The sequence below is a fragment of the Notolepis coatsorum genome (assembly GCF_963971535.1).
Source record: "Notolepis coatsorum genome assembly, chromosome: 3".
NCBI lineage: Eukaryota > Metazoa > Chordata > Actinopteri > Aulopiformes > Paralepididae > Notolepis > Notolepis coatsorum.
Genome location: NC_140167.1, coordinates 129,485,051 through 129,508,008, shown reverse-complemented (window position 1 = coordinate 129,508,008; position 22,958 = coordinate 129,485,051). Strand labels below are relative to the sequence as shown.

The 22,958-nt window shown below is 46.7% G+C and overlaps 1 protein-coding gene across 1 annotated transcript in view; it reads right to left on the bottom strand.

Moving 5' to 3' along the window:
* tmeff2a (transmembrane protein with EGF-like and two follistatin-like domains 2a) overlaps positions 1-22,958 on the bottom strand; it is a 513,177-nt gene that overhangs the window by 402,555 nt on the left and 87,664 nt on the right. Inside the window, 1 exon segment of the mRNA XM_084310368.1 lies at positions 11,500-11,609. Coding sequence (XP_084166494.1) covers positions 11,500-11,609 — 110 coding nt within the window.

Below are 22,958 nucleotides of genomic sequence, written 5' to 3'. Positions count from 1 at the left end.
CCTGTATCATAAGAATTATATATGGTACACTAGTAGGGCAGCTGGAGATACTAATAGGGGTCCCTCCGGTTGTAGGCCAGCAGGGGAGAGGATTTGTCGGTAACGAAAGTCTGGGTCAACGAGGAATAAGGAGACTCCAGGTACAGGAGACAGTGCAATAATCCCTTGATCCGCAGACGAACAACAGCTATTCTCCGGTATGCAGTGCCGCATGGAGGAAAGCTAGCCAGCCTCAGGGGTCCTAGAGGCGGGTTCGACGTTGCTCCTCACAGGGTAAATCCCACACAGTTGTGGGTGTAGACGATTCTCCGCTCCATCAGCTACAGGACCAAAGCAAATATAATCCAGCCGAAAAGGGCTCTGTAGTCGCCGATGTAGGTTATCCAGTGTACATATCCACACGGTTCTCGTCTAGGGCTCCTCGGATGACGGCACCAGGTTAGGCCGCCCAGCCTGGATAAGCACACTAGCTCGGTACGAGGAAGCGTTGGTAATGCTGGTCACTGTAGAACGGTAGCCGCACGATACACTATACATAATAGACTATTACTTAATAATAGAATAGGTCGAACTCGACGATACAGCGTTAAACTCTGACACTTCAGCTATCAATTCGCACGCGGTCTCAAGGCTCTATTTTGGGGCAAAACGGGCCCACTTCACAGCACGTTGTATCGTGGTGTGAGGCTTCAACTTGTTACTAAGATTACTGCTGTATTCACCTGCGCCGTATTTATACGTTAGGTGAACAATCTAGTACCAGCCTTATTTCTGTCTCGTATTCTTGCGCAGAGCCGGTCATGTCCAGGCATGTCTTGGCGGTGACTTTGAACTAGACCTTGGGGGTATGGCCGTGGCGCCTAGGGGATCGCTGTCCAATAGGAGAACGAAATATTATGGTCTGTACTAGGTAAAGGAATATTCCGTGTATATGTACAAAGAATATACAAGGGATATCAGACGATATACAAATACTATACAATATATCTCAAGTAATAAATATATATATTCGGCTTAATCTGACCCTTCGTAACACTTACTATAGATCATTTTTTGTACAGATTTAAATTACATATATTAGGATGAAATGTATATTAATTAATTAATGAATTAATTAAGAAATTGTAAGATTAGCAATTATAGGCTCTCACCTCAGCAGCTCTTTCTTTCGTAGCTTTCACTTATCTTGCACAAAACCAATCATTTACACAGATTTTATGTCAGAGTAGGTATGATGAATTAGCAATAATTCACTTGATAAAGTTAAATTGGATGCAACCGAATAATACCACTGCTTGAGTCGAATGAAAACAGATGACTGACAAGCTTTTAAAAGCAAAAGTTAATAAAAACACAGGGTACAACTTAACGCTAAATATTGGGTCCTCCTCCAATGGCTCACAAAAGCAGGGTTGATGCATTTGTATTCAATAAAAACATGATGCAGGTGCAGATAACGCTCTGTGCGTTTGCTTGAAACATCGAGACATTAAATAAAATTATTGCATCGCAGTGAGTCCCAGAGGTGCGCTTGATTTCTATCAAAGGCCAGTTGAATTGTGCCTAGGAGAGGCAGTGGGCTGGATGAAAATGAGGGTACACCACGGTAACGTGGCTTTGGAGACACAGGCCACTAGGCAGCCAGGGTGGAGATGTGAGAGCGTTTGGCAAAGGTAGATTAGGGGACAATGTAACACATGCGGCAAGGCAGCTAGCCGCTAGCCTTCGCTAGAGTGGCCGACAGGCCCGATAGGGACTAAGTCTCCGGATGAGGTGCAGACAGAGGGAAGCGAAAAGCTCCTGTTATCCTTGAGCTGATTTTGGATGGACTAAAACATTCTTCCCTGACCTCTTCTCACAGAGACAATCGAGCGAGCTTCTGGGATGAGGGACCTCTGACCATAGATGGGTTGGGTAAGGTTTGTTTCTAGAGAGTAGAAGCAGAAGAATCTACATAGGAATTTGGGTGCCGTGTACAACAAGATACAAGATACTTTAATGCCACACAACGATGGTTGGTGGTGTAGATGGTTTGAAAGGCAAAGGGGGAATTTATAGGGTCAAGATTGGCACATAGTGGGCGTGGAAAGTTGCATAGGTGTATATCTGTAGTGTGAGAGGAGATATTGGATGCAGCAGGTTATACCTTTAGTGTGTGAGAGAAGATAATGAGATGCAGCAGGTTAAACCTGTAGTGTGTGATGAATTATGGGATGCAGCAGGTTATACCTGTAGTGTGTGAGAGAAGATATGGGATGCAGCAGGTTATACCTGTAGTGTGTGAGAGAAGATATGGGATGCAGCAGGTTATACCTGTAGTGTGTGAGAGAAGATATGGGATGCAGCAGGTTATACCTGTAGTGTGTGAGAGAAGCAGAGCCGTTTCTTGCCATATGCGGACTATGCGGTTGCATAGGGCCCCACACATTTTTAAGAATGCTTGTGTGTTGAGTGAAAGCACCAAGAAAAAGAAGAGAATATTATAATATATATATATACTGTATATATATATATATTAGAGCTGGGCCGTTAACGGCGTTAACCGGACTATTATCGCGCGATAATACAATTGACGCCGTTAATCTATTTCTCAAACTTGGGTCTCCTCTCCTCTCTCTGTCTGCACGAGAAGCGAGCCGCTCACTCACTCACACATACACATACGGGTACTTAAGGGCGGGGCCTATCTGTGGCTCAGTGTTGAAGCGCTGAGGACACAGACCGAGCTCTGCGCTCATTATTATTATTATCATGGCGGAGAGAACAAAACGAAAGTCTGGGTACACTTTACGAAAGTCAATGCCGACAACGCACGTTGCCACAAGTGCAATAAAACATTTGCAAGTATGGGTGGCCAATACAAGCAATTTGTCAAAACATCTGTTGTCAAAACATAACATTAGTCTGCACTGCAGAAATGCGCCGTTTTCAACTGCTTTGCTCGCAGTGTTCCATCTCCATGCACGTCCACTGCAGGTAAGCCAAGATAATACGGAGTTAGCTAGGCTAATAACGAATTATTACGAATAGGCTAATAAATTAAATATAATTGTTTAGCTACAAATATATTTGAAAGATGACAGCCCACGCCCCCTCCACCACCAGCCTCCCAGCCAAGCCAAGTCCCTTCACCCTAGCAGCTAGGAAGGATGACAGAGGTAGGGGGGGGGGGGGCAGTTTGTTGACCCAGTTTGTTGTCAAAGGCCTGCACCCCTTCTCTACAGAGGAGTCCAAGTTTTTGAGGTAACAACTAATCATTCATTGTATATATTTTTTTTTTATCTTACATTTGTTGTTTATTATAAAAAGTTTATAATTCAGACACATTTAAAACATTGTTGCTGCTGTTGCTGAAGAAATTATATTTATTTATTATATTTATTTATAAAGTTATATAAAAGAACATTGCTGCTGCTGTTGCTGAAGAAAGTTATAAATAATAAAGCAATGTCGATAAAGTACCAAACCTAGCAGTATCGATAAGAGTAGTATCGATAAAATCCTAACGATACCCATCCCTAGGTAGAACACACATATTTTGAATGCCTTCGGCAGACTTCAAATGAGCCATTTTAATCTAGATTAATCTAGATTAACTCCAGGATTGCAGATAGATTAATCTAGATTAAAAAAAATTATCTACGCCCACCTCTAATATATATAAATATATATGCTGTAGGGATGTAACAAATCATCAGCTTAAAATATTTAACCGATAGTGGGCGTTTCTCAACATTTAAAATAATTTTTTATTTATTTTTTATTTATTTTTATCTTTTTCCCCCTCCTTTTTCCTCTGATTTTCTCCCATCCCAATGTTAGTCGTTATGCCAATTCCCAATCCCCTTCCTGGTCGCTGCGCACTTACCCCCCACAGTCGGTCTGGGAGAGTGGAGGCTATCACGTGCTTCCTCCGACACACGTCTAGCCAATCAACCGCTTCTTTTCACCTGGCAGCGCGGACTCTCACTGAGAGGGTGTAACGTGTGGAAGGATCACACTACCCCCCTTAGATCCTATCTGCGCTGAGCAGGCGCCCCGACCGAACTGTAGGAGTCGCTGTTTACAACGACCCGGACCCACCCCGCCAGCTTTCCCACCCTCTAATACAGCCAATTGTATTAGTGTGAACGCCCAGCCAAGCTGGTGACAACGCCGGAGCTGTGAGCTGGATTCGAACAGGTGAATCCAGCGTCTCCGGTGTTGGTGACGAACGCAATCTTCGCTACGCCACCTGACCGCCTTAAAATAAACATTTTAAGGAAAATGCAGTATCTGTCTCATTTACAGTATGTGCATTTGGGAGATGTTATAATGCAGATTCGGTCAATTCTGTAAGTATGCAGAGGGAAGCGAAAAGCCCCCATTATCCTTGAGCTGATTTCGGATGGACTAAAACATTCTTCCCTGACCTCTTCTCACAGAGACAATCGAGCAAGCTTCTGGGATGCGGGACCTCTGACCATAGATGGGAGAATATATAGTGCGCATGCGTCGCCTGAGACGGCCGCTGCTGCAGATCGCTCTACCAGTTTTGTACTTTTTGTCAAGTTCTACGTCTTTATTGTACATATTCTTTTTACCTGGACACTAGTCCTTATTTATTTAAGTCGTGCCCTTCTAGACATGCAGTTTAGAATAGTTTTAGAAACGTTTTTGTCCATCTGGCTGATGGGGGAACTACTCTTTCAACTCTCGAGCGGAAAACAGCTGACCGGAGCGTCCTTTGTTTACACGAGAGATCAGCTGTTGTCGCTATGCAACCAGCCGGCGCGCTGCAACCAGCTAACCAACCCGGAGTTAACAAACATATTCCCGGAGGAGATACTAAGGACTAACGGTGGCTTTCGGGGATGTCGAGGAAGAGGGCGACGTGCGAGACAGAAGAGGGCTGAAGCGAGGAGAGAGAGAAGGAGATTTAAACCATATCTCCCCTCCGTCGTCATGGGCAACGTGAGGTCTCTGGCAAACAAGATGGATGAGCTGGCCGTGCTTACCGGCAGTCAGAAGGAATACCGTGAGTGTAGCATTATGTGTTTCTCTGAGACATGGTTGCACACAGATATTCCCGATAGCAATGTCTCTATAGACGGGTTTCAGATTGTGCGCTCTGATCGCAACCGCGGGAGCGGCAAGCGGAAAGGAGGGGGGCTTGCTTTATTTATTAATGAGAGATGGTGTAACCCCAGCCATATTACGATCACATTATAATTTAATGCCACTGTTATCCTTACCCCCCCCCCCCCGACACTTCAGTTGCCCTGCCCACCCCCACACCTCTCAGCCCTTCAACACGAGCAACCCCCCCCCCCTCCATCCCCCCAACTGCCCACGCCCCCCCACCTCTGGTGCAGCCTGTCTGCCCCCTGCGGCTTGAAGACCCGCTCCTACCCCCCCCCCCCCCCAACACCCGAAACCCCCACAGTATGGCTCTCTGCAGACCAGGTGAGTACACAGCTGAGCAAGTTACACGCAGGCAAGGCTGCGGGTCCTGATGGGGTGAGCCCAAAGGTACTCAAAACCTGTGCCTCTCAGCTGTGTGATGTGCTCCAGTTCATATTCAATATGAGCCTGAGGCTGCAGAGAGTCCCAACACTGTGGAAAACCTCCTGTGTGGTCCCTGTACCCAAGTGCCCGCGTCCCAGCACGTCCAAGGACTACAGGCCGGTGGCTCTAACCTCTCATACAATGAAGACCATGGAGAGGTTAGTCCTGGAGCAACTCCGCCCGGTGACCAAACCCCACCTAGACCGACTCCAGTTCGCCTACCAGCCCCGACTGGGGGTAGAGGATGCTGTCATCTACCTGCTGAACCGAGCCTACACTCGAGCCTACACCTAGACAAGCCGGGGAGCACTGTGAGAATCATGTTCTTTGACTTCTCCAGTGCTTTCGATACCATAAGGCCTGGGCTACTGGGTGAGAAGTTGGAGGCGATGCAAGTAGAGGCCCCCCTGGTGTCCTGGGTTGTGGACTATCTGACGGGAAGACCACAGTACGTGCGCCTACGGAGCTGTGTGTCAGACAGACTGGTCAGCAACACCGGGGCCCCGCAGGGGACAGTCCTCTCTCCCTTCCTCTTCACTGTCTACACCAACGACTTCCACTATCGGTCAGAGTCCTGCCACCTTCAGAAGTTTTCTGATGACTCTGCGATAGTGGGATGTATAAAGGACGGTGACAAGAGAGAATACCGGGAACTGGTAGTGGACTTTGTCACATGGTGCGACAAAAACCACCTGCAGCTAAATGTGGCGAAGACCAAGGAACTGGTGGTGGAGCTGGGGAGGAGGAGGAGTGCACCCGTGACCCCCGTTTCCATCAGGGGAGTTGATGTGGACATGTTTGAGGTGTACAAATACCTCGGTGTGCACATCGACAACAAACTGAACGGGTCAAAACATGCAGAAGCACTATACAAGAAGGGCCAGAGCCGACTCTACTTCCTCAGAAGGCTGAGATCCTTCAATGTCTGTACAAGGATGTTGAGGATGTTTTATGAGTCGGTGGTGGCGGGCGCCTTCTTGTACGCTGTGACCTGCTGGGGCAGCGGACTGAGAGCAGTGGACACAACCAGGCTGGATAAGCTGGTCAAGAAGGCCAGCAGCGTGGTTGGGGTTGAGCTGGACTCTCTAGCGAGGGTGGAGGAGAGGAGGAGCCTCGCTAAGCTCCAGGCCATCAGGGAAAACCCCACCCATCCACTATACACAGACTTGGCTGACAGGAGGAGCATGTTCAGTGCTAGGCTCACACTACCCAAATGCAGCACTGAACGGCACAGGAAGTCCTTCATTCCAACAGCCATCAGACTATATAATGCATCACTGTGCCTCACTGCATCACTGAGCACAGAGCGGCAGCTCATTAGTGGCAGGAGGACGCGACTAGCGGCCTCCAGGCTCCACAACAGGGGGCAGCGACGGCTGCCAGACATTGATCTAAGTCTTATTGGAACCCAAGGAGGTCAATACACTACCTAAAGCATACTGCACCTAGTTACACTGAATACTGGAATATATATTTCATATTTCATTTAGTTAGATTTAGATTTAAATTATAGTTATAACCAAATTGTTTACCCCATGCTCAGTATGCTCAGTATATTGTATACAGTATACTGTATTTATTTCTGTATATATCATTTCATTTTATCCTATTTTATTTTACTCTACTCTTATCCTAGGCAACTTGATTTGATTTGTGTTATTATTCTAATTTGTGACCTGTCCTGTCTAAATGTTTAAATGTTGAGCGATTTGCAGTGTCTAATTTCCCACGGGATAATAAAAGTATTTCTATTCTATTCTATTCTATTCTATTCTAATAAGAGAGGTTGGGTGAGGTTTGTTTCTAGAGAGTAGAAGCAGAAGAATCTACATAGGAATTTGGGTGCCGTGTACATTACAACAAGATACAAGATACTTTAATGCCACACAAAAATAAAAGGTTTTTAACCCTTTAATCGCCAAGGACGAGTTAACACGTCAATCTCCGCCATGCGTAATCTGCCAATGACGCCGTAACACGTCATTGAGATCAATATTTCAAAAATCTGTGATGGCAATCATATTTTCCCCGCGGAGACTTGAGATCTCCTGTTGATCTCCTCTCAACTCTCCGACGGTTCAAGAGCGCCATCTGTGTGTGTGTGTGTGTGTGTGTGTGTGTGTGTGTGTGTGTGTGTGTGTGTGTGTGTGTGTGTGTGTGTGTGTGCGTGCGTGCGTGCGTGCGTGCGTGCGTGCGTGCGTGCGTGCGCGCGCGCGCGTGTGTGTGTGTGTGTGTGTGTGTGTGTGTGTGTGTGTGTGTGTGTGTGTGCTTGTATGTGTGTGAATGTGTGGTATGGACTCTCTATCCTAACACCATTATGTGAAAACAGTCAGATGTGCTGTGAATCTTTGATTACAATAATGAATATATTACAATTAACCCGACAGGTTCACTGAGCATACAAAGTACTGAAAAGCACACAGTGATAATGGTAGCTTTGTCGGATATTGTAAAACGAAATATGGGAAAATCTTTCCTGACAAGTTAGGGCAATAGCATTAGTGTGACACTTAAGAGCAAGTCATGGCCAGGCGTGACACAGATCGTCGCCTTGGACCATTAGCAACTCCGGTTAGTGCTAGGAGGTCTCAGCTTCTCAAAGAGTCAGTGTGAGGTGAATTTAATGCAAGCGACTGGGCATCTTAGTAGTGAATAGCATCCATTGATTCCACAAGATAAAACTTCCTCCCCACAGCACAGCACCCTTGCCCATCTTCCCCTGGGGGTTGTGTGCACACGTGTGCGTGTGTGCGTGCGTGCGTGCGTGTGTGTGTGTGTGTGTGTGTGTGTGTGTGTGTGTGTGTGTGTGTGTGTGTGTGTGTGTGTGTGTGTGTGTGTACGCGAGCGCGCATGTGTGTGAGTATGTGTGTGTGTGTATTTGCTGATTGGGCGTATGTCTATGATTGGGAGAGAGGTACTCAGACATAGCCTTTTCTCAGGATAATGTTTAGTGAATTACCTTGCTTGATTAGATAACGTCATTGACGTCTGGTCTCTTCAACACACACACGAGCAACATGACCCATAGGCTAAAGTGACCCGAGATGTGCAGCATTAACTCTGAAATGAAAGCAGTGTGACCTGCTCTCTCCTGACAACACACAGTGCCGAACAACAGCAATATCAGTGTGAGAACTCCAGATGAGGAATGGAGCCGTAATGTCATTTATCTGCAAGCCTCCGCTAATGTTCGCTCCCAGGGAAGTACGGAATTGAGATAAAAGCTGACGACCAATCGAGTGTCAGTCTGCCTAGTGCCCGACGACGTGGCGATAAGACTGTGCCGGATCAAAACTGAAGTGCATAGACTGTGCCTTTAGATCCCTGTGATCATGTATCTACACTAGACACTGCATAGCATATTAGCAGGAAAGCGGAGAATGTTAAAACCAAGATCAATACTTGTCGCATCGGTTTGCCCATTTTTCATTACGCGTCGCTCATAAACTTAAGTATATGCCATTATCAAGAATAGCATCATTTGCCAGATTTATGATGCTAATGAGGGCCTTTCGATCGTAGGTTCTGTTAATGACGTTGTTGTCAATGAAGTGAAGAGGCAAGGCAGCTATGGTGATTAAGAGCAATGCTGGATTTCACAAAGAGCTGTGAATTCCGTCCATACTTTACGACTTGCATCCAATCCCCTTGGGTGTAATAACAATATTTCTCCAATGTTGTCCATTGACAATTAATTTTGTTGATCATGTGTGACCCGACTATCAAAAAACCCACGAGTCACTTAAACGTGTGCTGCCGGCGGCTGACAGCAAAGGTTACATCCCTAAAACACCTCCAATGACGTCTTCCGACCACAACACCCAATCCAGTCAAATGGTTTGGCCTACCAACATTTGTAATGCAACTTTAAAAAAAAGAAGGGAATCTATGGATGCCACACAAGCCGTTTAGTGAAAATGAAGTGAACAGGAGGAGTAGGATTTACTTTGGAACTATTTTTTTTTTTTTTGGGTTATCTTTTCTTCCCTCCTTCTTTTTTCTGATTTTTCTCCCATCCCACTGTTAGTCGTTATGCCAATTTACATTTTTACATTTACATTTAGTCATTTAGCTGACGCTTTTATCCAAAGCGACTTACAAGTTCTGTGCGACAAGACAGCAAGAAGGGTACAACTCTATCAGCTGAGTAACAATGTTCATCAAAGTGTTGCGTGTTACAGTGTAGGTTAGTTTATTAGGACAAGTGCATGACAGTAAGGTTAGTCAGGTTTTTTTTTTATCATTTTAGATAATGGTTGAAGAAGTGAGTCTTTAGTCGACAGCGAAAGATTGGACAGGATTCGGCTGTCCTAACTGGGATGGGTAGTTCATTCCACCATTGTGGGACAAGGACTGAGAATAGGCGGCTTCTCTTTGATGACCCTCCGGGAGCTTGGATAGGAGTAGGTCGGAGGCGGCCAGAAGATGCAGAGCGTAGGGGTCTTGAGGGTGTGTAGTTAGAGACCATTGACCGGAGGTAGGCGGGAGCGGTTCCCTTTGCCGCACGGTATGCTAGGTCGAGGGCCTTGAAGCGGATACGTGCAGCAATGGGGAGCCAGTGCAGGTCCCTAAGAAGTGGGGTGACATGGGCCGACTTCGGTAGGTTTGAGATCAGGCGGGCCGCTGCGTTTTGAATGAGTTGAAGAGGCTTGGTGGCAGTGGCCGGGAGGCCAGCTAGCAGTGCGTTGCAGTAGTCGAGGCGGGAGATTACTGTTGATTGGACGAGGAGTTGGGTGGCTTCTTTTGTCAGGAAGGGGCGTATCCTTCTGACGTTGCTCAGGAGGAATCTGCAGGTTCTGGTTGTCGCTGCGATGTGAGCAGAGAAGTTCAACTGGTCATCGAGGACAACACCAAGGTTCTTGGCGGTCGGCGACGCGGTCACAGCTGCATTCTCGACTGTGATGGAGAGGTCGGTCAGGGGGGAGGATTTGGCCGGCAGGTGGAGCAATTCTGTTTAGCTTAGGTTCAGTTTGAGGTGGTTGGTCGTCATCCAGGCGGAGATGTCGGACAGACAGGCCGAGATCCGCTCAGATCCCAACCCCCTTCCTGGTTGTTGCACACTTTCCCCTACTGTTGGTCCGAGAGGCCGGAGACTGTCACATGCTTTCCTCCGACGCATGTGCAGCCAGCCGGCAGCCAGCCTGGCCGCGCAGATTCTCACTGGGAGAGTGTAACGTGTGGGAGGCCGCACTACCTCTCACCAGGTCCTACCTTCGCTGAGCAGGCGCCCCAACCGAACTGTAGGGGTCGCTGTCCACAACGCCCAGGACCCACCCATGGCTCCCCTCCCCCTAACTCAGCCAAACGAGTTAGTATAGCGATCAGCCCGAGCCAAGGCAATGCTGACTCTCCGGGAGTCGAGACCGCAGCCTCTTGCATTGGTGACGAGCACAATCTCCGCTACGCCACCTGACCGCCCCTCCTTTGCAACTTTGATTCATTGATCAAATTATTTCATTGTGACAACACGGCAGAAAGCTAGCAAACAACGACATCTGGTTTAGCTCACGCATGCGTTTCAGCGTAAAAGTAGGATAAATCCAACAGATGCGGCAGCTGAAATGCAACGCAAAACATCAGCAATGCAATGATGCATCAGTGACGAATTCTCTCATTCAAAATGTATGAATTTATATCAGAGAGCAACACATTCATCCCAATCAGTGTGATTAGAATTGATAGCAGGAGTAAGCCTCCCGCAATCACCTGACCATATCTAAGAACCTTTACCTCATGTCAATATAATCTATTCTACACAGTAAAAATTAGTGAATTATATTCTTGAATGTAGGTCCTGACCAGCATCCTCATATAAGCATTCGCTATTGAACATTAATCCCTCAAACCAGACTTGACTTACTTTCAACCCGTCTCCTTTGTGGAACACAAATAGAATTTTTTTTAAAATAAGCTCAAACCACCGCGACAAAATTATATGGCATCAGGTCTTACCTTGAAGTCACAGATGCATGTCACTGTGTCTCCGATTCTTAGACACTCCCCGTCAAACTTGCACGTGTTGGTGTCGCACATGAACAGGTCCGTGTCCCGGTCATCGAAACCTGAGCAAAGCAAATAGCAAGACAGATGACATTAGTGACTTAAATGGGCCCTATTAAGGCACACATGTTTCACCATTACTCATGATACCAAAGAAATATCATGGTAGTTTGATAGTTATTTCAGTTTAGCCATGGTACTACCATGGTGGCACTTTTGTGTTTAAATAATATCATGGTATAATCCTATTTAAACCCTAAAACTGTTATGTTATGGTCTTTCCATCATGTTTTAAACAATTGTGGAAATTTATTCGGGGGAAATAACCATGATACCTTTTTGTATACATACAATACAGTTAGACAGAGAACTGTGCAGCTGCTGTAGAAATAACATCCATCAAACATGCATTTTGTCGTCTGCCTTTTTCTAAGGAAGTTGATATCTGTCTGTGCACAACAAGGCTGACTCTTGGGCATTATCCTGGAGAGGCAAAAAACTGGGATATGATCTGATTCAAGTAGAGTTAGGGATCTCAAATGACTTCAACCAAGCATCCCAAATCAAATCAAGGAGTCACATGAGCATGGGGCTGTACAGCCGGCTCGAGGCTAGTACCTGGGTTTATTGCTAACAAACTTCAAGCACTCAAAGCAGCTGGCTTTGCATTGTAAAGGGCATAGGTCTTACATCAAACCAGAACTTGAGTGACAGTGAGTGGGAAATTGGCTATTTATCGCTGTCGCAAGTGCACATTATGTATTTGTATGATTAATCCTGGCACCATTAGACCAGTGGTTCCCAAAGTGGGTGGCGTGGCACCCTGGTGTGCTGTGATAACTGCCCAGGGGTGCCAATCTGTTCATTTCACATTCTTGTTCTACATAATAAATTGTACCACACTTATAAAAACTAGATTTAATTACACGTCAAAACGAGTTTATAAGCTGATTAAACAAATACTGTTCACATTTTTAAATGGCATATCAGATTTAATAGGCTATACTTGCTACCAAATGCCTATTTACATTGCAAAGATAGTTTCTCAACGTTCCAAATGGGCAATAGTGTTTCCCGTTCAAGTCTCATTTGTTCTAAAAATATTTTCCCCCTATGAATGAAGCCTATGAGTAGCTCCAGGGTCCATTCAGTCTCTCTCTCTCTCTCTCTCTCTCTCTCTCTCTCTCTCTCTCTCTCTCTCTCTCTCTCTCTCTCTCTCTCTCTCTCTCTCTCTCTCTCTCTTAGGGATGGGTACCTTTCACATTTGAACCGATACCGGTACCGGTACCTGTGAATCGATACCGGTACCCAACGGTACCTTTTTTTCTGTACTTTAGTCTCAAAATTTTTTATCTACCTACCTCAGTTGTAAAAAGAAATTCCAAACTTAATATTTTATAAATAAATAATGTATTATTATTTATTATTACTTCATTATTATTTACATCTTACTGATGTAAAGCACTTTGAACTGCAATCCCCTGTATGAAAGGTGCTATACAAATAAAGTTATTATTATTTATTTAGAACAACACACATATATATATATATATATATATATATATATATATATATATATATATATATATATATATATATATATATATATATATATATATATATATATATATATATACACAGTCACACACATATATTTAAATAAATGTTATGTTTATTTAAAAAAATATGTTTTACAAAACTAAAAAGGTACACATCTATATATTTAAATACAAAATAAATAAAGGTATTGTATTTTACAAAATAACAAGTATAAAACAAGGGTAAACAAACCACTAGCAGCAATTAACTATTCTGCTGATCAAAAAATACACATCTATATATTTAAATAACAAATAAATTAAAGTATTTTACAACTGATTAAACAAACAAACAATCTAACAGCAATGAACTACTCTGCTGCTGATTGAGTATTCTAGCAGTTCTGTGAGGTTTTGTCCGCTCCCCACCCACTTGCTCCGTTCCTTTAAGGTATTTTGTTAATTAATTGCATTCCGCGCCTCACGCTTCTTTCCTGTAAGATGTTGTGTTGATTGGTGCTCTCCCCACCACACGCTTCTGGAGCAATGATCAATTTCATCCCGCAGCTGTCACAGCTTGTCATTAGCGCCCCGTGGCTTTAAATACCCTGATCTCCATAATATCGATGTTGGATCGTTTTGAATATTCCCTGCATCTGCCTTTCTTTCCCGTCGCTGTCTGTTGCTCCCCAGGACTCTCGTGAAGTATCCCTGTTGGAGAACCTGATTCCCTGTACGAAGCTACGCCTCATTTATCTGCCCGCTTTACGCGTTGCGCTCTGGTGAGTTTTTGGAAACAGTTCGTTTTGGATCACTCGTTTTTTGTGTGTTTGTGAAACACCGAAGAGATCCCGTTTTTGTTATACTGTTCTCACCTATTTTTTGTTGTTGGATTTACACCTTGGATTACCGTATTGTTTTTTCTCTGGACTCTGCTAACTGTGTGTATCACACCGAAGATCAAGTCACTTGGATAATTGTTTGGATCAGTCACCTCTCTGTTTCTGTTGTGCGCTGAGCTAACTGGGATTTCTCTCTCTCCCTCCGTTTCCACTTGGAGTGTATGCTGGGGGGATCTGCAGAGCGGCTCAGACGTCACAAGCAAATTCCTCACCATCACCGTCTGGGAGAATCTGCAGAGCCGCAAACATTCTTCACATGCCAGATTCCCCGTTTGTTCTGTTTTCCACCTAATTCAATCTTGTGACTATGTGAATAAACACGCCCTCGTTTTTGGCTAACTCTGAAACAACTCTCTCTGTGCCGTTGCGCTTGGGGTCGGTTACAAACCCTAACAAGTTCTTTTTCAGAAAGAAACATGTTCACTCTCTCTGGTAAGAGCTGAGCCCGCTACACACTCACTGTGTCCCCCGCCTTGGAGAAGACCCGCTCTGCGGTGTGTTTTGGTCTTACGACAGGCCTAATTTGTGGCTTGTTTACCGACGTCAGATCCGCTACTCTTCTGTCCTGACTGGCTGCCCGTGGTGCCTGCTTGCACTGTAGCCTAGGGAGCTAACGTTATGTCTGACGATTAGCTAACATTAGCTTAATAACGTTAAATGAGTTATGTGGGACTATGGAAGGAGTAAGCCGACCGCTAAAAAGAAATCCGACCGCGGCAACGAGAGCACATAACAAAATAAAGTTTCGAGAGAAGTGGACGTTTGGAGATAGTGGTGTTTCAAGAGACTGGCTACAGTGATATGATGCTGGGCTGTAGTGATGAGTTGTTCCGTGTGGCGCAAGTAAGTCAAAAAGAAAAACAGAAACAACACGTTTGTCATCTGTAGTAAATAAATTAAGTTGGAATCCATTTGTGACCATGAACAGAGCCAGTGTCCCATTGGCTGCATGTCTGTGTCCCGGATGCGTGCTGCACTTCCTGGTTTAATAGCACAGTCTTCAGGTGCTCAGAGTCAGAGATATATATATCTGTATGTCATGCATGTCTTAAATGTCATGATTAGATTTGTACATAATCCAACATATGTGTAAAGAAACAACATATTCCAGTTAACGGTATATTTTTTTAATGATTCGTTACGAGGGGCTTGTCGCGGCTCATGCGCATGCGCGGGCGTAAGCGATAACTGGCGGCGATAAGGGGGGCATAATAGCGTAGGATCACGTGGGCTTAGTGGCCAATCAGAGGAACCCGGAAACCCAACTACGTTATAGAAAGCATACACGCGTCCCGGATTCAATCGGAGCCTTTCCTCTAAAGACGCTCTGTGTAACGCCCCCCAGGTTGCTGCGCCATCCTGTGGACTAATTCAGGTGGCGCAGCTCTTGTGTTTATTTATTCATGTGGTCCTTATCAATCTGTTGTCTGTACATTTGATGTCTGTCTTATCTGTGATGTTACACTCCCTGGTCTAAATGTCTACCCTATCTGTGTTGGTTTTGTGATCTGGTCAGTGTTGTGTTTGTGTGTATTTATATTTCAACTTGGTAATGTTATGTGTCACTCTGTTTCCCCAGCTGAGTCTAATCACCTAATTACCCTCCTGTGTCAATCAGTGTCTGTATATATGCCTGTTACGTCCTGTCTTCCCTGTCGCGTCATTACTCTGTGTTCCCTGGTTCCTGTTGTGTTGTGCTCGTTTGTTTGTCAGACGTTTGCTGAACACTGTTTGTAAGTATTGTCGAAGTATCTATCGCTCCTTGTCACGGAGGATAGTATTATTTATAAGTGTTTATGTTTTGTAGGGCAAGTAGCACGTTTGGAGACTTGCCCTCTCTCTTTGTTTTTTGAGCTACTCGTACCAACATTAGGGGAGCAGTGTTCATATTTCAAGACTCGAAACCTGCCTCCTGTCTATCCTCTGCTGGTCTGTGCTTGGGTTCGTCTCTGTCCACCACTGTCATGCCTAATCGTAACAGAATGACGCGACCAAACCACAACCCAGCAGTTAAGAGGAGAGACGGAGGGGAGCTCCCGTAGCTCACCGCATATCTCGGCGCTATTTCTGCGTCGGGGAAAACCGTGCTCGTCACGGATCTGGGGGACACGAGTTCGATTCCCGGACCCGCCGTCATTTCTCAGAATGTCTTCCCCTGCTCTACATCCCATTTCAACCTGTTTCTGTCGGTCATGCTTGACCAGAAAAGCGATAAACACAAAAAAAAAAAAAAAAGAGGACAGACGGAGCTGCCAACCCAGCTGCGCTGATGGTTCTGGGTGCCTCGACCATGGGTGCCATTCCGGCTGCCACTTCGGCTCCAGACCCTTGGGAGGGAAGTCGCCTGGTCCGCAGGGGAACATCCGGGAAGGGACGCGGATCCCGACACCACAGCCCCAGAGGGAGAAGGGGTTCCAGAGACTACAGGTCCCCTTCACCGCCTTGGTCAGGGTCTCTTCCTCCCGAGGAGGTTCCTGAAAGCGATCCCTCGCTCTGGGACTATCAGGTCCCACGTCACCGGCGTGTCGTCTGCCCGGAGAGCGATGCCGGATCACACGGCCGGAAAAAGGACCCCAGTCGGGGGTCCTACATCAGGTCCTACGATGGGTCTCGCCGCCGAGGATCCTCCGGAACGCAGTCCTCCGCCGGGTCCTGCCGCTGTGGAGCCTCCAGTTCGGGGTCCTATGCAGGGTCCCACTGCACTGCGTTCGCTGAACACTGTTTGTAAGTAGCATAACTGTTCTTGTAGAAGTATCTATCGCTCCTTGTCACGGAGGATAGTATTATTTATAAGTGTTTATGTTTTGTAGGGCAAGTAGCACGTTTGGAGACTTGCCCTCTCTCTTTGTTTTTTGAGCTACTCGTACCAACATTAGGGGAGCAGTGTTCATATTTCAAGACTCGACACCTGCCTCCTGTCTATCCTCTGCTGGTCTGCGCTTGGGTTCTTCTCTGTCCACCACTGTCATGCCTAATCGTAACAGCTCTGTGGCTAGGCTAACAGCCATGTCAGAGCAGAGGTGGAAACTGAGCTACACTTTCTAACAACCTGCCCACTGTAGTCAGGGGGCCAACACTGATATTGCAACTTAAGTAATCGCTTTTGGGTAGAAGCTGTCAACCTATCCAGTATTCATGTTTAACCCCTTGACATATTATGGCTTAGCTATGTTGACAACTTTGAAAATGTAATTTAATCATTGTATGTAAGGGTGCTTTCACATATAGTTTTGGTGGACTCGGTGCGGTTCTGGTGGTGAAGTTGCAACATTGTTGCATTCATCATTTGGTTCGTCTGCATTCACACAGCAATTTGTCAGGCGCACCAAAACTTTCTGAACAATGTCACGCGGTCGAAAATGGCGCTCGTCTATTGGACAATAGAGTGGAAATGTGTGTGTGTGGCTGCAAGCCTGTGTGTGTGCACGTGTGTGTGGACTGCGAGCCCTCCAGATCAGCGGAGGCGGAGTTTTTTATTTTGACGTGACATTGATCCATTGTTCTATTGAAGCCCATTACCACCATCCTCTTGCTAAACAACTTGTACACCGCGTTGTTTTTATGAGTGCCCACAAGTAGCTGTTTTATTTGGTCTTCTGCCCATATGTGTACAGTGTGCTTGTTTTGCAGTGAATGCCGCACCCCTCGGTAATAATATAATAAGCCGCGTTTTTTCTTCCTTCTACCCAAGATGCACAGTTAGATATATAGATATCGCAGACCTATGGCGCTTATCCAACCCCACCCTCAAGGATTACTCTCACCTGTCTGCCAGACACAAAACCTTCTCTCGAATAGACTATGCATTCGCATCCCCTAATTTGTTTGATAGTTTCGACGTCTCATTGGTTCCCCTGGCTCTCTCGGACCACAAGGGGATTTTCCTTGTGGCAACCTTTGGCAGGCTCTCCACGAGAGCTCCCAGGTGGCGTTTTAACTCAACCTTATTAAAGAACGATGATTTCAAGTCAAGTCAAGTCAAGAGTTTTAATTGTCACGGCATACAGGTATACAATGAAATGCGGATGGTCTTACCCGCAACGATGTGCAATACAGTGGTACATATAATAGAATCAAAAGAAGAAAACAGCATTGTGCAGTAACAGGTAACAGGTAACATGGAGTGACATCTCGGTATCTGTACATAGTTATTTACAGAGCATATGGGACATGCTAGTTAGCTTTGGTAGTGCAATACACTGTTCCTGTTATTCTAATTTAAAGTGTCCTTTCCTTTGGCCATAAGTGTGCGTGTGTGCGACATGAGTGTGTGCCCGCTCATGTTAAAGTGTTAAGTGGCTGCTCGTGTGTGAGCGTGCACAGTGTGCGTGTTGTGTGTGTGTTCATGTGTGCTTGTGTGTGGACAGTTCAATGTTCTGAGCACTCAATGTTCATTGTTCATGGCTCTGATGGCCTGGGGGAAGAAGCTGAGCCTAAGCCGCTCTGTCCTAGTAGCTGGGGTTCGCAGGCGTCTGCCTGACCTCAGCAGCTGAAACAGGCTGTTATTGGGGTGGTGAGGGTCTTTCATTATCCTGCAGGCTCTGGATTTGCACCTCTTGTTGTATAGAACCTGCAGGGGGGGTAGTGCAATACCCGTGGTACCCTCGGCTGAGCGCACCACTCTCTGTAGGGCCTTCTTGTCCTGTGCCGTGCTGTTTCCATACCAGGCAGTGATGTTTCCGGTCAGGATGCTCTCTACAGCTCCTGAGTAGAAGGACTGGAGTATCTTTCCCGATACTCTGAACTTCCTTAACTGTCTCAGGTGGTAGAGGCGCTGTTTCGCCTTCTTTACTACTGTGTCTATGTGTGTTGACCATGTCAGGTCCTCTGAGATGTGGACCCCCAGGTACTTAAAGCTGCTCACCCTGTCCACGGTAGCCCCGTTAATCATCAGTGGTGTGTGCGTCTCCTGCTGTCCTCTCCTATAATCCACGATCAGCTCCTTGGTTTTACCAATGTTCAGGAGCAGGCTGTTGTCCTGGCACCAGCGTTCCAGTAACTCAACCTCCTCCCGGTAGGCCTTCTCGTCGTTGTCCGAGATCAGCCCCACCACCACCGTGTCATCTGCGAACTTCACTATGGAGTTGGAGCTGAACTTGGCCACACAGTCGTGTGTGTAGAGTGAGTACAGCAGGGGGCTCAGAACACAGCCCTGGGGGGACCCGATGCTCAGGGTGATGGTGTTGGAGGTCTGACCCCCCACCCTGACCGCCTGGGGTCTTTCGCTCAGAAAGTCCAGTACCCAGGCGCTCAGGGCGGAGCTCAGACCTAGCTCGATCAGCTTGTCCACCAGTCTGGTGGGGACTATGGTGTTGAACGCTGAGCTGTAGTCAATGAACAACAGTCTCACATAGCCCCCCTTCTGACGGTCAAGGTGCGAGAGGGTGCTGTGCAGTACCTGGGAGACCGCGTCGTCGGTGGACCTGTTTGTCCTGTATGCAAATTGCATAGGGTCCATATCACTGGGGAGGGAGGCACAAATGTGGTCCTTGACCAGCCTCTCGAAACATTTCATGACCACAGAGGTGAGTGCCACCGGTCTGTAGTCATTTGGACATGTTGGGGAGGGTTTCTTCGGTACAGGGATGATGGTAGACATCTTGAAGCAGGCAGGGACCACTGACTCCGCCAGAGATTGATTAAATATGGCGGTGAACACTGGGGCCAGCTGGTTGGCACAGGACTTGAGTATGCGTCCTGTTATGCCATCTGGGCCAGCAGCCTTCCTGGTGTTCACCTGCATAAATGCTCTTCTCACACTGTGTTCCGACAACGAGAGAGCGTCCCCGCCCCCACGCGGTTGCCCCCCCCCCTCCACAACAGCCGGCGCGCCAGTGACGTCACTAGCCTAGTCTGCACCAAACCGAGCGTAGAAGATGTTGAGCTTGTCCGCGAGGGAGGCGTCGTCGCTCCCCATTGAGGGGGCGCTGACTTTATAGTCAGTTATTGTCTTCAGTCCCTGCCATAATCCTCTTGTGTCGTTTTGTGCCATTTGTGTCTCCAGTTTGTCAGCATATGTCCTCTTAGCAAGTTTGACAGCCTTGCGTAGAGTATAGACTGAAGCCTTATACTCCTCCATGTTTCCTGACTCTCTACCCAGGTTGTAGGCGGTGGTACGAGAGTTCAGAGCTGCTCTAATAGTGCTATCCACCCACGGTTTCTGGTTTGGGAAAATCCGCACCGTTTTTCTGGGGACAATACCATCGGCTATTGTTGTGATGTAGCTCACCACTGTGTCTGCTAGCTCACTGACGTCACTGGCGCTTCCTTTGAACATATCCCAATCCGTGTCTGTAAACACGTCCTGAAGCGTGGCCTCTGATTCGTCGGTCCACTTCTTTGTCTCACGTGACACGACGGCGTCACGTGATCTCTGCTGATATGCCGGAAATAGCAAGATGGAGTCGTGGTCGCTCGAGCTTGTGGACCCCGTTAATGGCGGAGCGGCTACTGCCTTGTAGCCGGCTCTGAACAGGGAATAACAGTGGTCGAGTGTGTTTTTCCCTCTGGTGGAGCAAGCGATGTGCTGAAAAAAGGACGGCATCACTTTCTTCAGGTTGGCCTGGTTGAAGTCGCCGGCCACTACCATCGCTGCATCTGGATGTTTGATCTGGTGTCTGTTGAGATAGTCATGTAGTTCTCCCAGCGCTTTGCCCGTATTCGCGTGTGGGGGGATATATACGGCGGTCATGACGACCGCGGAGAACTCCCTCGGGAGGTGGAACGGCTGACACAGGATAGAAAGATGTTCCATGTCCGGAGAACACGAGTTTGAGAGAACCTGCACCCCCTCGGGATTAACCCAGGAATTGTTCGTGAGAAGGCAAACTCCGCCGCCGATGGTCTTTCCTGAGGCAGCGGTACGATCTGCACGTAAGACTGTGAAGGCATCCGAGGGAGATACGCTTTTGTCCGGGGTCGCCGACGTGAGCCATGTCTCCGTGAGACACATGATGTTGATGTCTCTCATCTCCCGTTGGAACCGGACCCTCGCCCTCAGGTCATCCATCCTACCCTCCAACGAACGGGCATTCGCCAGAAAGATGGATGGAATTGCTGGGCGGTAAGCAGCTCTTTTTAGTCTCAGTCTGATACCTCCACGTCTCCCTCTGTGTCTCCTCCTGCCGTAGCCTTTGTTCTTTTCCTTGCCGCCATTCTCCCGTCTGATTTCTGCTGGCCATTCTAGGTCAAAAGTGTCTCCAAACTCCTCTTTGAGCCCGGGGTTCAGGTCCATAAGTGTCTGACGGTCGTATGACGTACCCGCCAGTGTTGCTTTAAATAAAAAAGTAGAAAAAACAAACATAATAGCTAAAAGTGTGTACATCGTTGCGGAGCTAAAACCAGAGGCGTCTGACCAGGGTCGCGTCCTCTTCACTAGTTCACCTCTTCTGCTCTGAGTTCAGGAGTAAACTAGCTGAATTCTTGCAGATCAATGTTGGCACGGTCGATGACCCCATGGTCCTATGGAACGCATTGAAAGGATTTATCAGGGGTCATGTCACACTTTTCTCCTCCAACTTACGTAAATCCCGATCAAAAAAACTAGAAGGACTGGAAACATTATATGCGGATCTATACGCATCTTTGCAAACTAACTATAGTGAACGACTAAACACACAACGTAAGATAGTCAAGAAGGAAATAAACTCCATACTTAAACAACAGTCTGAGTTCTTGATACATAGGACAAGGCAAAATTACTACTTTCACGGCTCCAGGCCTAGCCATCTATTGGCAATGAAAATACGCTCGAATGATCATTTCTCGGATATCCCCTCGATCAAGACGCGACAGGGTACAATCACTACTGATTCGAAAAAGATCAACAACACTTTTAAAGAGTTTTACTCACAGTTATATAGCTCAGAGGTTAATCTCGACAACTCTAAATTTGAATCGTTCATTGGCGGGCTTTCTGAGGAAGAGGCTAAGGAACTGGGGAAACCGATCACCCTTATGGAACTAAGGGAGACGATCGCTGAAATGCAGAGGGGTAAGGCACCAGGCTGGGATGGTATTCCACCCGAGGTGTATTTAGCTTTCTGGGACCAACTGGGCCCATTGATGCTCGATATGATCAATTACGCTATCGAACAGGGGGAGTTCTCAAGAGATGTCAACATGGCGCTGATTTCTTTACTTCTCAAGAAGGACAAAGATCCCAATGATTGTGGTAGCTATAGGCCCTTGAGTCTTCTCGGGGCCGATTTAAAAGTGTTTGCCAAGGTGCTGGCCCGCCGCCTGCAGAGATTTATGACGGTATTGGTACACTGCGATCAAACTGGTTTTATCCCGGGGCGCCTGGCTGCAGATAATCTTAGGAGGCTGTTGCATGTAGTCGATAACAGTAAAGACAATACAGCTCCGTCCACTGTTCTGTCTTTGGGTGCCATGAAGGCGTTTGACAGACTAGAATGGTCATACCTGTGGAAGGTACTTGAGGTCATGGGTCTGGGAAAGAATTTTATTCATATGATTAAAGTCCTGTATGCCTCGCCGTCGGCAATGATACACTTTCCACACATTTCCCAGTCTCCAGATCTTCTAGACAGGGTTGTCCTCTGACCCCGGGACTATTCGCGCTTTCCCTCGAACCATTGGCCCAATTTATTAGGCAATCAGAGGACATCGTCCCCATAATGATCAATAATACACCACACAAAATTGCTCTCTATGCGGATGACCTACTGATTTTTATGGATGACCCTTATAATATAATAAGCCGCGTTTTTTCTTCCTTCTACCCAAGATGCACAGTTAGATATATAGATATCGCAGACCTATGGCGCTTATCCAACCCCACCCTCAAGGATTACTCTCACCTGTCTGCCAGACACAAAACCTTCTCTCGAATAGACTATGCATTCGCATCCCCTAATTTGTTTGATAGTTTCGACGTCTCATTGGTTCCCCTGGCTCTCTCGGACCACAAGGGGATTTTCCTTGTGGCAACCTTTGGCAGGCTCTCCAC